At 43.2% G+C, this 15,261-nt stretch overlaps 1 protein-coding gene across 3 annotated transcripts in view; it reads right to left on the reverse strand.

The window, feature by feature from the left end:
* Positions 1–15,261, reverse strand: part of LOC146072490 (protocadherin-15-like) — a 49,072-nt gene that overhangs the window by 4,228 nt on the left and 29,583 nt on the right. For all 3 annotated transcript variants that reach the window (XM_083179715.1, XM_083179716.1, XM_083179717.1), the window contains exons 11-14: positions 8,736–8,936; positions 8,325–8,456; positions 5,913–5,991; positions 3,471–3,664 (exon numbers count right to left, since the gene is read on the reverse strand). In XM_083179715.1, the coding sequence (XP_083035841.1) occupies positions 3,471–3,664; positions 5,913–5,991; positions 8,325–8,456; positions 8,736–8,936 (606 nt within the window). The remainder of the gene's footprint in view (positions 1–3,470; positions 3,665–5,912; positions 5,992–8,324; positions 8,457–8,735; positions 8,937–15,261) is intronic.

Here is a 15,261-nt window from a genome sequence, read left to right on the forward strand (position 1 = left end):
AGTATTTACCCTGCACAGAAACAAAATAATTCAGACAAATCTAACTCTCTCTGCACATGTTACATCTGCCCCACCTGCAGTGCATATGGTTTTGCACATTTTGAGAACAAATTTGTACTGAATAAGGGCCAGTGTTTTTTTGGTCTAAAGCAGTGGTTCCCAAACTCCCCAATAGTGCACATTTTCTAGGTTCTGTCACAGATCCACAAGTGAAATAATTAGCTCCACCTGTGGATCTTTTAAAATGTGTCCGTAAGTAATGAGTGCACCTTCCGAGTGACCTGGAAAACATGATCTGTTGGAGGTTGGGGACTGAGTTTGAGAACTACTGGTATAAAGTGTGGTTTTTTTTGTTGGTCTTTATGGTGGTTCGCTGGATTTACTGGATTCCGCTCAGTAAATTTATAGTTATACAAAATCTCTGAAATATTGTACAAATCCGATTGCTTGATAAATTTCCATCTTACACTCTAAGCTCCAACGGGGCAGAAACTGATGTGAATGAGTTTATTTTCTGACCAGAGTAGATGCAAATCAATGCTGTATGATATTTGTAAAATGCAAACCACAGTAGTACTCTGCAGTTGTACTGCAAATACAGATTGAGTATCCTTTATCCGAAATGCTCGGGACCACTAGCATTTACCAAATGGCGGCTTTCTGTCAGTCAGTTTGTGAAGGGATTGTGAAAAGTAATCGTTGATTTTTGTCTGTGGGCTTGTGCGCTACGCTCTGTATGCATACGCAGTCGTTCGATGATTGATCGGTTTAAGAATTTGTACAACAGCGATCAGGTCTGAATAACCCCCATAATCCGCTGTCCCTGCAAGTCCTCTAACTTTTACTTCGCTTCTTTACTTCAGTAGCATTAAAACAGTGTATTGCTGGCTCTGACCACAACACATTACTGTCGTAAATAGTGAGGGGGTCAAGGAACTGCCTCTACCTGTCTAGAAAATGCTGTATATTTGGATCTTGATTAATTTGTGGATGATTTGCCAGATGGGGACAGAAAGGTTAGCAGGATGTGTCAATCTCCTGCATTACCTATATAATGAATGGCCCCATGGTCCATAAAAATTGTTACACTATTTCCAGGAATGTCCCAGTGGCAGCTAAACCTAATCAGGCATATGTATAGAAAAATAGACAGATTAAAATGTTCAAAAGATCATGGACATTAATTTCAATGGGAAGAGAGCTCTCCTTTTGTAATGAAACTAGAGAGAAATTAGGCACAGAATCTGTGCTAAATAAACCCAAAAAATAAAGATCATTGTTCATAATTCCATGGAAGGCACAGATTCAGAGGCCACTTTATTATGCAAATATCTAATCAGCCAATCATTTGGCAGAGACTTATTGCATGAATTCATGCAGATATAGACAAAGCAGCCGAGAGGGGGAGGGAAGGTAATAATTACCTGGGCATAGGTTTCTTGGGGGAGCATGGCAGGGGCCTCCGTCAGCTGTTAAAGGGAACATTGTATTTTGTAGCACTGCTGAGGGGGGAAATGTCAGTTGTGCAGATGCTGACGACCCCTTTGCAGTGCACTCTTAATAATGTTTCTAAAAAAATGTTTTGGGTATATGACCAAGATTCCCCTTATTTGGTCCCCTTAAAATTCAGACATAGGACCTGATTCAGAGATGTATGCAGTGGAATGATTATTTGCTACGGCACATGCCCCAAAGCCACACTGCATACCTGCAGCTATTGATTAGCAATATGCATGTGAGCATTTCTGAACATCAACTCTTGAAGACCACACCGAGCTCCACAGGCCAGCACAACTGGACATTTCAATATTGGAAACATTTTGTGTGGTCTGATGAATCTAGATTTGTGTTGCAACATGCATTGATAACGTATCTCTATAATATGAACCCCTCTGCCTGATATAGAATGTGCTATACTGTAGATTATAGCATGTTATAGTGAAATGTAGGAAGCACATGATAGTAAGTGGTTGTGCACGGTCTGCATACTGATCAATCAGCATTGGATCATCAAGTATAAATAATCAAAAAATACCATTTAGACCTGGGGCAATGCCCAATAATAGCTAAAACCATTAGAGCAAAATACATTTTGGTAGTATGTCAATACTGCTATGGAGCTTTGTTTGCAGTTATCCTGATCAAACTTGCAGCCCCCAGAGGCTGCTTTGGCCAGACATCTAGGTGCCGATTCTGAATCACTCATAGTGATCCGAATTCAGAGCCTGCCCCAGTGGTCGGGGTTTACGCATGTGCAAACCCTGACTGAACTGCTGCGGTGGGTTACTCACTTGCTTTCGCAGCAGGGAGAGAGGCGGAGGCGGCGCTGGGCCATGGGAACGCCTAGTGTTTTATGGGTGTCCCCATGAAAATGCTGGGCATTCCCATGGGTACACAGACGGGCCGGGGGAAGATGGCTGATGTTACACAATGTCAGCCGCCCGCCCTGTCTTCGTCCCGCCATCCACAAATGAAAGTCAGTTGAGACTGACTTTTACTTACAAGGCATGAGCAATCATTCGTCGGTCGGCGACCATTGAATGATTTCTCCTGCAGCGGTGGCATGCAAGGGGATGTGACTTAGTTAAACATCCCCTCACAACCTCGAAACGGTAGCGGCGGGCGGGTATTCAGCAGGGTGGCCTCTCTGGCGCTCTGTAAGCTGCGATCTTCGCAGCTTGCCGAGCGAACCAGAATCAGGCCCCTAATAATAGGATTTTTGTATATGCTCTGACCCTGGATTTGCCTGTACATTTACATGTAGTAGAATTTATCAAAAAGAGCAATATATTTGCAGAGCACATGAGAAAACATTAACAATCAATAGGATTATAGTAGTACACTGGTTTAAGCTCATTAGTTAGGGTCAGAATTTAGTATTTATATTGGTACTTGTGTATTATCAGGGCGCCCATTGCATCGCATACCACTAATTAAGGGATGCGATGGGACTCGATTTTCGGGAACACAGACCCGCACTGTACGATAAAATATTGCATCGCATGCCATTAGAAATGGCATGCGATGCAATATTAAATTGTACAAGCACCCTGATGGGTGATTACTATGTTAAATGCACCCCCATTGTTAACACCACCCCCACTATCAACGGCCACCCGAAGCGTGGCGAGTGAGGGGCGGCGGTACACGTCATCCGACCTTTTCATACCCTCACTATCCACGTCGGCATGGAGTTAATTTTAGGTAGACTAGTGTGGCTAGCGCAGTGAGCCTCCGAGCCCGAAGCGTGGTGAGCGCACGCAGATTACATGTGAAGTAATCCGCGTCCGCTCGACACGCTTCAGGCTTCGTGGCTCGCTGCGCTCGCCACACTATCTCGCCAATGCGATGTGACCAAAACTATGTTGTACGATGGAAATCTTGGGCGCCCTGATAATACACAAGTACCTTTATATTAAATTTTTTTTATAAATAATAAAAAGCCCATAATATTCTGTCAGAGGCCATACCACACTGGGGTGCTTCTCTGTAACAAGTGATGTCTGGCTCATCTGCTGCTGCTGCTGTCGATGATTCTTCACTAGCCGTATTAAGAGGAACAGCAAGACCCCAAATAATAACATAAGCGCCCCAAGTCCTCCTACTACGATGGGGAGGTCTGGCACTGTAAACATGGGCCGTGGTTCTGATGGGTCCCTAGGGGCTAAGAAAACAAACAGCTGTTTAGACAAACCAAGCAGGTAGTAACATGTTAGGCAGCAATCTTTACATTCTGACGTCACATTTCTAGTTTGTTAGTTTGTTTTCAAAGCATATAAATCAGCAGCACATACTGATGGGTTATCATTCACTAGAATAGCCACTGAGGGTGTCCCAATGGCACACAGACAATGTCTAGGTAGATAGTCAATAGGTCAACACAGAATGGTATACACTGATAAATGGCCGACTTGCACTAGGTCAACATTGAGAACAGGTCATCACAAGCAAAATGTCGACATGACAATGGCAACACTTGAAAGGTTTACATTCATTTTTCATGATTCTTTTTAAAATTTTTGACTTTTTCATGCTTCACATCCTCACGGACTCCGCTTGGGAATGGAAAAGAGCACATCGGTAACGTAGCAAGGCATCACACCCAAAGCGGGCCCAGCGCTCAGGTGCTGACATTGACTTAAAAAAACTGTGAAAATCTCATGTCAAGTTTATGTTAACCTTTAGTTACTGTCTCCCTAATACACGTTGACCTACAGCATGTCGACTTTTGTCATTGTTGACATTTTGGTGTCAAACTATTGACTGACTACCTAGACATTGCCTGTGAGATAATCCACACCTGCCCCTGTGATCATATTGGTCAGTATCACACAGGCAAGGCTTTCGATTGGACAATGAAGCACCATGAAAAAATATTGTGTGAGGCAGCGCTATGGCTTCAGTAAAGTGAGAGGGCCCTTATTCCATCCATACTCAGAATGCAGCTTTATTCTCTATAAAGCAAGGGCCCGTGGTCCTGGAGTATAAAATAAATTGGGGCCAAAATGTTTATGTTGATTTAACGGAAAAAAAAATACAAAGGGGGAAATTCTGGATTAAATAGTGAATACAGTATTATTATTAATATCAATATTATTATTACTACTACCATTTTAAGCTTATAGATGATCAGGGCCGGTGCAAGGCACCGGAGCTCCCCAGGTACCCAGGTACCCCAGGGGGGTACCCAGGTACCCCCCCTCCCCCGGTGCCGGGGGAGGGGGGGGTACCTGTCCTGCGGCGCTGTCCGGTGCCGGGGGTGGGGGGTACCTGTCCTGCGGCGCTGTCCGGTGCCGAGGGAGGGGGGTACCTGTCCTGCGGCGCTGTGTATTTAAAGCTGGCAGCGGAGGCAGCGTGGGTCCCTGCAGTCCATTACAAATAACAAGCGCTATCCGCCGGGCTATGCGGAAGCGCTTCTGTTGTGAAAACACTGGCAGCACGCTGATTGGCTGAGATCAGCGTGCGCCGTGCTGCCAGTGTTTTCACAACAGAAGCGCTTCCGCATAGCCCGGCGGATAGCGCTTGTTATTTCTAATGGACTGCAGGGACCCTCGCTGCCTCCGCCGCCAGCTTTAAATACACAGCGCCGCAGGACAGGTACCCGGGCGGCACGGGGGGGGGGGCAAAATGCCACCCTCCAGTGGCCGGCGCCCTAGGCAAATGCCTAGATTTGCCTAGTGGTGGCGCCGGCCCTGTAGATGATGTTACCCTATTTAAGCTAAAGTACACAATAAACAGAAACTTACAAACAAAAAAATCTCAAACAGGAAGAATATATTGTTATGTAATTGTCAGATCTCTGGACAGAACAAATACCAGTTTGAGGCTGACAAGTATACCATCAGCAGGAAATGTCAGGTTAAACCTTGCTGTGTAGTTGGAGCATTTATGTGGTTCTTCAGATCAGGTTTTTCATTCAGTACCCATGGTGAGATGTACTAAGCCTTGAAAAGTGATGAAATGGAGAGTAATAAACCACCAACCAATCAGCTCCTACCTGTCATTTTTCAAACACAGCCTGTAACATGTAGCTAAGACCTGATTAGCTGGTGATTTATCACTCATCGGTTTATCACTTTTCATGCTTAGTACATCCGGCCCCCAGAGAGCATACAGCTCATCAGATCAGATTATTTTCAGACAAAGAATTGAGGAGGCTGGACAATTGAACATTGATCTTTGGGAATAGTTTATGTACATGTTACATAAGGCCAGATGTACTAGACCTTGAACAGTGATAAAATGGTGAGTGATAAACCACCAACCAATCAGCTACTACTTGTCATTTTCCAATACAGCCTGTGACATGACAGGGAGGAGCTGATTGGCTGGTGGTTTATCACTCTCCATTTGATCACTTTTCAAGCTTAGTGCATCTGGCCCATAGACTTGTGGCATAATGTATTTCTTACCTGCCTGCCCATGTGCCAAGACCTTCACAATGACAGTGCAGTTATCAGTTTCTCCAGACTCTTCATCTCTTGCAGAGATCTATCAGCACATCAGGAATAGCAGAATTAAGACATCTATCAAATATTCACTTCTCAATCATACGCAGTAACATTTTGAATAATACTTAATAATTACTAATGCGTCGCACACACGGAGTGACTGAGCATCTACGCTTAGCGACGCAGTTAAGCACAGATTGCTCATCACCCAGTGATGCAACATTGATGTGTGCTGAGCGATCTGTCACAGCCAGTTTCCTCTGGAGAGAGAACACTGGCAATGACACTCCGGGGATCGCCATCGCTGATTGCACAGCACGGGAGGATTGGCATAAACTATTACAGTGTTAAGCCTGCCTTCTCAACTAATATTGACCTGGGGGGGGGGTCTTAACTGAGTAATGGTCTATGCTGCGACCATAGCTAAAAAACCCTGGGGGATTGATCCAGTGTATATATTACACACGTTATAACATATATGAGTATATAATAATAGTAATAATAATGTTGTTCATATAGCACCTTTCTCCCAATAGGACTTAAAGTGCTTTACATTTATCTTTACAGCACACAAAACAAAACAAGCATAATAGTGGATATTAGTGAAATGCTTGAGCAAACAGGAAAGTCTTGAGTCTATTTTTGAAGGATTCTCGAACTGGGCAGGGTAGAGAGTTCCATAGAGTTGGAGCGCAAAGCTGCAAGCTCTACAGGCAGATTCTAGGTATTGTTAATAGTGTAATGTGGCTGCATTTTGTATCATCTGCGAGCAGTGCAATTCTTTTGGTTGGAGCCCAAGGTAGAGGGTATTGCAGGCGTGATGATACAAATGCATATATAACTGTAGGCAAATCTTCTGGGGGAATGAAGTGCTTGATTCTGGCTATGTTCCTTAGATGAAAGAATGAGGAGTTGATTGTGGCTGATACCTTATGATTAAGTGTCAAGCCACTGTCCAGAACAACCCCAAGATTCCACAAATGTTCAGTGTATTTTAGTATTGAACCTCCAAGTGTGCCTACCAATCCCCCTACACTTCATAGTAGGCCATCACATAGTTTAAAAACCCACCCTCGAAGGAGTGCTTGAAATATAAAGACACCACTGAAGGGGTTAAGCTGCCCATACATAAGCGATGTATTGGGGAATTTGACAATTTAGTGATGATTGCACTAAACCATTGCTGATGTATGGGCTTCCCCATTGCAATTGCTCATGTATGTTGGTAATTGGTGTTTTGTGTGACCGTTTTGACACTCATCATTCAATTCTTCCACTGCTGACAGTCACTGCTATAGAGATTACAATTAGGCAGTGTACTGTATGGGCATATTTATATTTGAAAATCCAATGTAAAGTTAGGAGTCCCATGGGGCTGTGAAAACTTTGTGTGTATATTGGCTATTGTAAAGTGTGGCCACTATCGCAATGATTAAATCCAGCAAGTTCATTACACTGAAAGGGATTGACCATTTTGCTGGAACAAACTCAACAGGATGCGTTGTTTCTGGCCAAACCGTAAGGACATGTTGTCCGGATCTGTCAGTGGTGAACCAGTGATTGCGTGTTCCTGCTGTTGCATGCAACATCATGCAGCTCGGTAAACCATCTTGTTTAAGATGCAGTGGCGGCTCCAGAGGAGGGCTGCAGCACAGTTCAAAATTCAAATAGGGGAGCCCCACCAACTGCCAGTTAGTCAGTTTGGAATGGCAGTTGGTGTGGATGCCCTATATGAACTTTGAACTGTACTGCAGTAGGATGTAGCATTGTATTATACATTGAACTGTTGTTCTCTGCAAAGTACTAGTGCGTGTAAACAGCATGATGCAGGGTCCCTTTGCATGTCAGCACATCGCTCTGATATGGACCCACTACCCAGGCTAACAAGTAGATAATGTAAATACTTGTTTATTTAATGGATGCATTATTTAAGCCAGCTATTCAAAAGGGCAACCCAGGGTGCTTCGCTAATCAAATCAGTGGCAATTACATATTGTGCCTAAACATAGAAGGAAGATGGGGGCTTTTGCAAGGGGCATGGTATAAGTCCCCGAACGTTGCCATTCCAAAGGTCGTTTCTCCGACATCGGAATACCGACTGTCCGGAGCCTGACAGGGTGGCGAGCGCATTAAGGCTCAAATAACATCTGTAAGTTGGGATTCTGACTGTCGGGCTCTTGACAGTAGGGATTGTGATGTCTGAGAAACGACCGTCAAAATACCGACTGTCGGTGAGTCACCCACCACCCTTTTGCAAGCCACAGCAAATAAACCTCTAAATGTTTACTACATAATTAGTATATACAGGTATCTAACCATACCTGAGAATTGTTAGCTTGGTTTGTATTCTGTATAACCTACTTCGGTACTTACCTTCAGATTATATGTTTCTGTTGCCTGCAGTTGGTTGGCTCTGGCTATGAGTAAGCCACTCTGTGTTATCTGAAATAGTTGGCTGTGCTTAGGCAGAGATGACAGAATAAGGTGGATCTGGGGATTGGTTCCCTAAAATCCAAAAGATGTTGAGTAAGAAAAAAAGGAAATGCAATGTGAAGAACTAGTTCCGTTAGAGGCAAGATCAATCTGATGTACTTCTGGCAATAGCAGGTACATTTTATGATGAATCCCTTCACATGCTTATTTTTCTAAAAATACTGCAGAGTACATGATAAATAAACTTTTACCAAGTCACGTAGTTTATTCTAACTAACTTACTATAATGTGAAGTACTAGGTAAAATTTGCAGCAGGAGACAAGAGGTATCTGGATGAGTGTGTAACTTACATTGGGGAAATCTCCATCAGAAGGTATGAGTGAGAGCACACGCCCATTGTATGTGCTGACAAGAGCTGCAGGGTTGTTATCCTCTTGCACGAATGCCTGGTACTGGGAAGCTACAAAACGAGGTGCATGCTTGTTGGCGGCTAGCACTCGCACCTTTACCTCTGCCAAGGAGTACTTTCTGGAGTCACCAACTTGAGCGGCCTGTAGTGAATTAATGCAGATAACACACTGCTATATATGCAAAGTAACACATCAATGAATAATAAAAGACCTCAGACTAGACTGCAATGCTTTGTGTAGAATTCTGTAAATTGTGTTATTGGGCCAGATTCTCTAAGCTTCAAAAGTGATAAAATGGAGAGTGATAACCAGCCAGCCAATCAGCTACTTTCTGACATTTTTCAAACACAGTCTGTGACATGGCAGGTAGGAGCTGATTGGCTGGCTTTTAATCACTCTCCATTTTATCACTTTTGAAGCTTAGAGAATCTGGGCCATTGTCTTGTATAGTATAAATTAGTAGCATGACACATTGTTTTATACATATGTTCTAGACCAGTGTTGGGGAACCTAATATACTTGTTTGGCCTCTATTGTCACATAAGTAACACATTAACATTAATTTAGTAATGTAAAAATAGCCCCCAAATTATGTTACCTTTGTTGGGAGCCAATTAGCCTACCAGTATATTTTTGGATTGTGGGAGGAAACCAGAGTACCCGGAGGAAACCCACGCAAGTACGGGGAGAATATACAAACTCCACACAGTTAGAGCCATGGTGAGAATCGAACCCATGACCTCAGTGCTGTGAGGCAGTAATGCTAACCATTACATCATCCGTATATATATATATATATATATATATATATATATATATATATATATATATATATATATATATATATATATATATATATATATATATATATATATATATATAGTAGCAGGGGTGGGCCCGGCACTCTGTTTCAAAAAGTCCAAATACTTGCTGGGGTAACCATCCAATGGTGATAGCAGCACCAGGGTAGATATACAGGCAAAAACGGCGGTACTCTCCAGACTTGTTTTCAAGGATTAAAAGAAAGCCTTTATTGATCCTACGGCGTTTCGGGTTTCCCCGTTCTCAAGGACATACAAATGGCAAATGAACAGTACACACTTTTAAAACAGTAAACCCCACCCCCATTACCCGCCCCCTGTCATTAGATTTAAAAAAAGGCAGCTGGACTCATCACCTCCTGCACACCGCTCCTATCTCCACCTGCTATAGCAGGATTTTCAGCATAAGGGTAATCACCCCAGTGTGTCGGACACGCCGTAGTTCGGCGCCAGCAGGGAACGCTGGATGTAAACGTCATTAAGCTGGAAACAGCATGTAGATGCTGATTGGAGGAGCTGAGCGCGGCACGCGGCTTGGTGGGTAGTCAAGACGCCGTATCCAGGCAACCGATCCCGGTACCTGGGAGATATATAAAATACAGAAATTAATAAAGAAAAAACATATACAATTAAAATGTCCTTTCTTGCACACATAGCCGTAGGATCAATAAAGGCTTTCTTTTAATCCTTGAAAACAAGTCTGGAGAGTACCGCCGTTTTTGCCTGTATGTATATATATATATATATATATATATATATATATATATATATATATATATATATATATATATACGTACTGCCCGTATATTATATATATATATATATATATATAATGTGTGTGTGTGTTTTTGATACCCTGTCTCCATTTGAGAGAGTTATGCTAAGTACACACCAGAACGATCTTGATCGTGAGACGACTGTACGATGGTCTGGATCTGCTGGAGCACACAATCTGTTCTGATCTGCATACGATCCGATTCAGATCTGTACCCAGTTGAATGGTCATTTTCAAATCCTGACTGCAGCAGCTAGGATCTGCAAAATGACCAAATGACCAGCAGGGACGCGCATTGGATCGGAATGGGATCTAAAACATGCCAGAACATGCCCAATTTGCATACAATCGGTCGAGATTGTATCGAAATTGGGGGAATTGAGGCCAAATCGTTCTGGTGTGTGCCAAAACATTAAATCTAATATTGAGTCTTTGTGAGTGGGCTTCTTCACCAATTGCTAGAGGGATTCTCCTTGTAAGGAATTAAAAAATTTGTCACATGAGTATCACTCCATATGGTCTAGATCAGCGGTTCCCAACCTGTGGTACGCGTACCCCTGGGGGTACGCGTCCACACGCTGGGGGGTACGCCGCGGCCCGACCTGTAATGGCGGCCGCGGCAGTCAGACAGGTCGCTGGAGGCTGGGCTGCCGCGGACAGCGCCACCACGACCTCAGCGGTGCAGCGTTTTGCCCTGATTAAAAATGGCCACAAAGCAGGGAGGAGCAGTACTGCAGATGCTCTCTCCCTGTCTGGTGTAGTTTTATATTTTTGTCAATGGATTGCTCTGGCTCCTGATCTCTGATACCCAAGTTCCCAGCACCTCCTGAAAGTTGGAACTCTAGGTTTTTATACTAGGCTAAGAAATCTATTTCCAGATAATGGCGATATCTGCAGTCAAACAAGCTGCACTTCCACCAGAAAATGACGAATATTAAGCCCACTCCATTATCCAACCGTCCCCTGTGTATAAAACACCCCCTACCTCCCTGAAAGTCATTTACAAGGGACCCTTCATACAGCTCAGTGCCCCCTTCCACACATTAGTGTTCTCCCTCCCACCGCCTGTGCAGTAAAGGAGTAATTAGCAGAAGTTACTGCTCCAGGTCCTACATGGTGAATGGAAGATAGAGCACCCTCTGCCACCCGTGGGACATCAAAGCTGCTGCTGATACCACCCCCCACCCCTAGGAGGGGAGAATGGGTAAGGGCCCCATTGCATTGCTTTGCCCAGGTGCCCACACTGCTGTTAAGATGGCCCTGCTGCCTAGAAATGAACACAGTGATTGGCATATATGTACTGCTGGACACCACTCATAGAATGATTAACCTGTTATTTTTTGAATCAATGTTCTTGTTTTTTTTCCCCTAAACATTAGATGTATTTGTTTATTTATTTATTTACAGTTTCTTATATAGCTCAGCAGATTCCTTTACGCTTTACAATAGTAGACAGTGATAAAACAAACTGGGTAATGACAGACTTGGGGGTTAAAGGGCCCTGCTGCAAGCTTACAATTTATTACATTATAATACACTTCAACGTATTTAACAGTTAATATATTGGCTTATCTTTGGCATAATTATATGCTGTAATGCAGCCCAATCATGTTCCCAGTATAGGGGATGCAACACTGTTTTTCTGTCAATAAACAGAAGTGATATGTAAAATGATACATTAGACAGTTTACACTTAAGGCCCATACACACTTGCCGATTTTCATCTGAAAATCGCTCAAAACGGCTGTTTTGAGCGATTTTCATCTGAAAATCGCCTAGTGTGTATGGCCCACAGATGATAGATTAGCGATGATGCGCGCTCCCGCATCATCGCTAACGAGGTCCCACGTCGGCTGGTTTTACCAGCATGTCTAGCGATGATGGATGGTTTCCATCCATCATCGCTATGTGTGTACGCAAGGCCGGGCTGAAAGATTAACCACTTTCAGCCCGGACCGCCCCGCCGCCTCCCCCTGCTCACTATGGAGCCCAGTCAGCCCGGACCGCCACCGCCGCCTATTTCCCTCCCCCTTCTCCACTGTCACTGACCGTGTCACTCACGGACCCGGTCCGGCTCCCTTCCCGGCGCCCGCTGCCTCCCCCTGCTCCGTGCGGCGTGACAATACGGAGCAGGGGGAGAGAAAAGATACATTGCCGCAGCAGCACTCACGGGTCCTCCTCCAGCTCCCCTGGTCCGCGGTAGCTGCAGCGCCAGCACTAGCTGGCAAACTATCAATAAAAGCATGTTAGCCCACTATGTGTATATATATGTATATATAGTATACATATATATGTGTATATATTATTGATATATATTATATATATATATATATGTGTATATATATACATATATATATGTATACATATATATATATATTATACATATATATATATATATATATTATACATATATATATATATATATGTATACATATATATATATATATATTATACATATATATATATATATGTATATATTATATATACATATATATATATATTTAATAATGTGTGTGTGTGTGTATATATATATATATATATATATTTTTTTTTTTTTTTGCACCACTGCCACCAATGTGAAGATGTTCACAATATATACTGTATATACATATCAGCACCACTGCAATGTATGCGTTGGGGAGTGTCGGCGGTAAGTAACGCATACATTGCAGGCGCAGGCCAGCAATGTATGCATTACTGCCGCCACTGCCTCACCAATGTATATTATGGTGGTAACGCATACATTGTTGTCACATGCGCAGGTGTGGATCAAGCCCTTTTTGCGATCACAGGCAGTGAACACCTGTGATTGATCTCTGCCCGTTTGCTGTCTGATTGACAGCAGTGGCCATTGGAGGGTGCCACCGCCATATTCTGGGAGTTCACCAGAAAATACAGGCGTTCCCTGGCCATTGGAAGTTGCCAGCGGCCTCCATGGCGCTGTGAACAAGGGGAAAAACATTCATGGGTGAGATTTCGGATCCTTGTGGGGTGTCGTGGGGTGGCTTTTACCTGATCACTCGCCTCCGAATATATGCAACCCAGCGTTCACTTCTGAATCAGGCCCTAATTACAGAAATACACAGAATAATATGGCCCCTGCTTCCACCCTTGGAATTCAAACCCCGCCCATGATGTTAATAGCATTTTATATGAAAGATTTTCAGCAAAGTCTTCCACCTCCTGAAAATCTCTTGCTCTTTGGGGAAAATAGCTCAGTGTGTACGCACTACTTTGGTGACAGACATATCTATCAAAGATTTTGGCAAAGTCTTTTGAAATGAAAATCTTCGAGTGTGTATGGGCCTTAACTTGTAATACTTATTGTAACAGTTACTGTTTTTCAATAACAGACTGCAACAGTTATTTCTTATTTATATACACAGGATAGTCTATCTTTGTATATGCACTGCAAAGAGAGCAGCATAAATCCAATTTCATGTATTTCAGTGACACTGTGTGAAATATAACACTGCATAATGGCCCTTAATCAGACCTGATCGCAGTACAAATTTGTTCTCAAAATGGGCAAAAAAATGCTGGACTGCAGGTGGGGCAGATGTAACATGTGCAAAGAGATTTAAGGTGGCCATACATCTACAGATTTATTGTCCGATCTGTCTGGTTGGAACAAAATCCTGGTAAAAGATGAGAGCAAATGACAGTTAACCATTTGCTTTGAAATGCTGAAAAACTGTCATTCAGATATTACCAGCTGTTTGTTCCAACCAGCCCAATCTGACAATCGATCTGTAGATGTATGGCCACCTTTAGATTTGTGTGAGTTATTTTGTTTCTGTGCAAGGTAAATACCGGCTGCATTATTTTTACACTGTAATTTAGATTTCAGTTTCAACACACCCCACCCAAATTTAACTCTCTCAGCACGTTACATCTGCCCCACCTGCAATGCAGCATTTGTTTTGCCCATTTTGAGAACAAATTTGTACTGGGATCAGCTCTGATTAAGGGCTATTATGCAGTGTTATATTTCACACAGTGTCACCGAAATTCCATTTAGAGTATTGGTGCTTCTTCTATTATAAACACTTTCAGGAGAAAACACACAATATTCACAATTGTGACCATGAAAATGGGTCAATTATTAGGGATTTTTTCTCCCACCAAAGTCAGTCACTTTGCACTAGGACAAGCTCGTACTGTTTTTTACTATGCTAAAGTATATTAATGAACCACTCTAAGACATCCTGACATAATTATAACTAGATCGGAGCATCTTCATAGTTTTCGTCATTTTAACCAAAAAAGTGAAACTTCAGGCCTCTTGCCAGAACAGAAGATGTTGACTCAGATCAAAATGCTTTTGCACATTTCTTATTCAAGTCAAGTCACAACTTTTCCACACTAGCCGATTTTGAATTTCTCAATTTCAGTTCTTTCACTCCGCCCTAGTGTGTAGTATGTATGAATGAGAGCGGCAGTGTGTGTAGTATGTATGCATGTATGTATGTATGACGGCGTCAGTGTGTGTAGTGTGTATGAATGAGGGCGGCAGTGTGTGAAGTATGTATGAATGAGGGCGGCAGTGGGTGTAGTATGTATGAATGAGAGCGTCAGTGTGTGTAGTATGTATGCATGACAGCGTCAGTGTGTGGGGCATACTTGTTGCTGGCACTGTGGGACATTGTTGGCACTGTGGGGCATACTTGTTACTGGCACTGTGGGGCATTGCTGGCACTGTGGGGCATACTTGTTACTGGCACTGTGGGGCATTGCTGGCACTGTGGGGCATACTTGTTGCTGGCACTGTGGGGCATTGCTGGCACTGTGGGGCATTGTTGGCACTGTGGGGCATTGTTGGCACTGTGGGGCATACTTGTTACTGGCACTGTGGGGCATTGCTGGCACT

The sequence above is a fragment of the Crinia signifera genome, chromosome 4 (genome assembly GCF_055691185.1).
Source record: "Crinia signifera chromosome 4, ASM5569118v1, whole genome shotgun sequence".
NCBI lineage: Eukaryota > Metazoa > Chordata > Amphibia > Anura > Myobatrachidae > Crinia > Crinia signifera.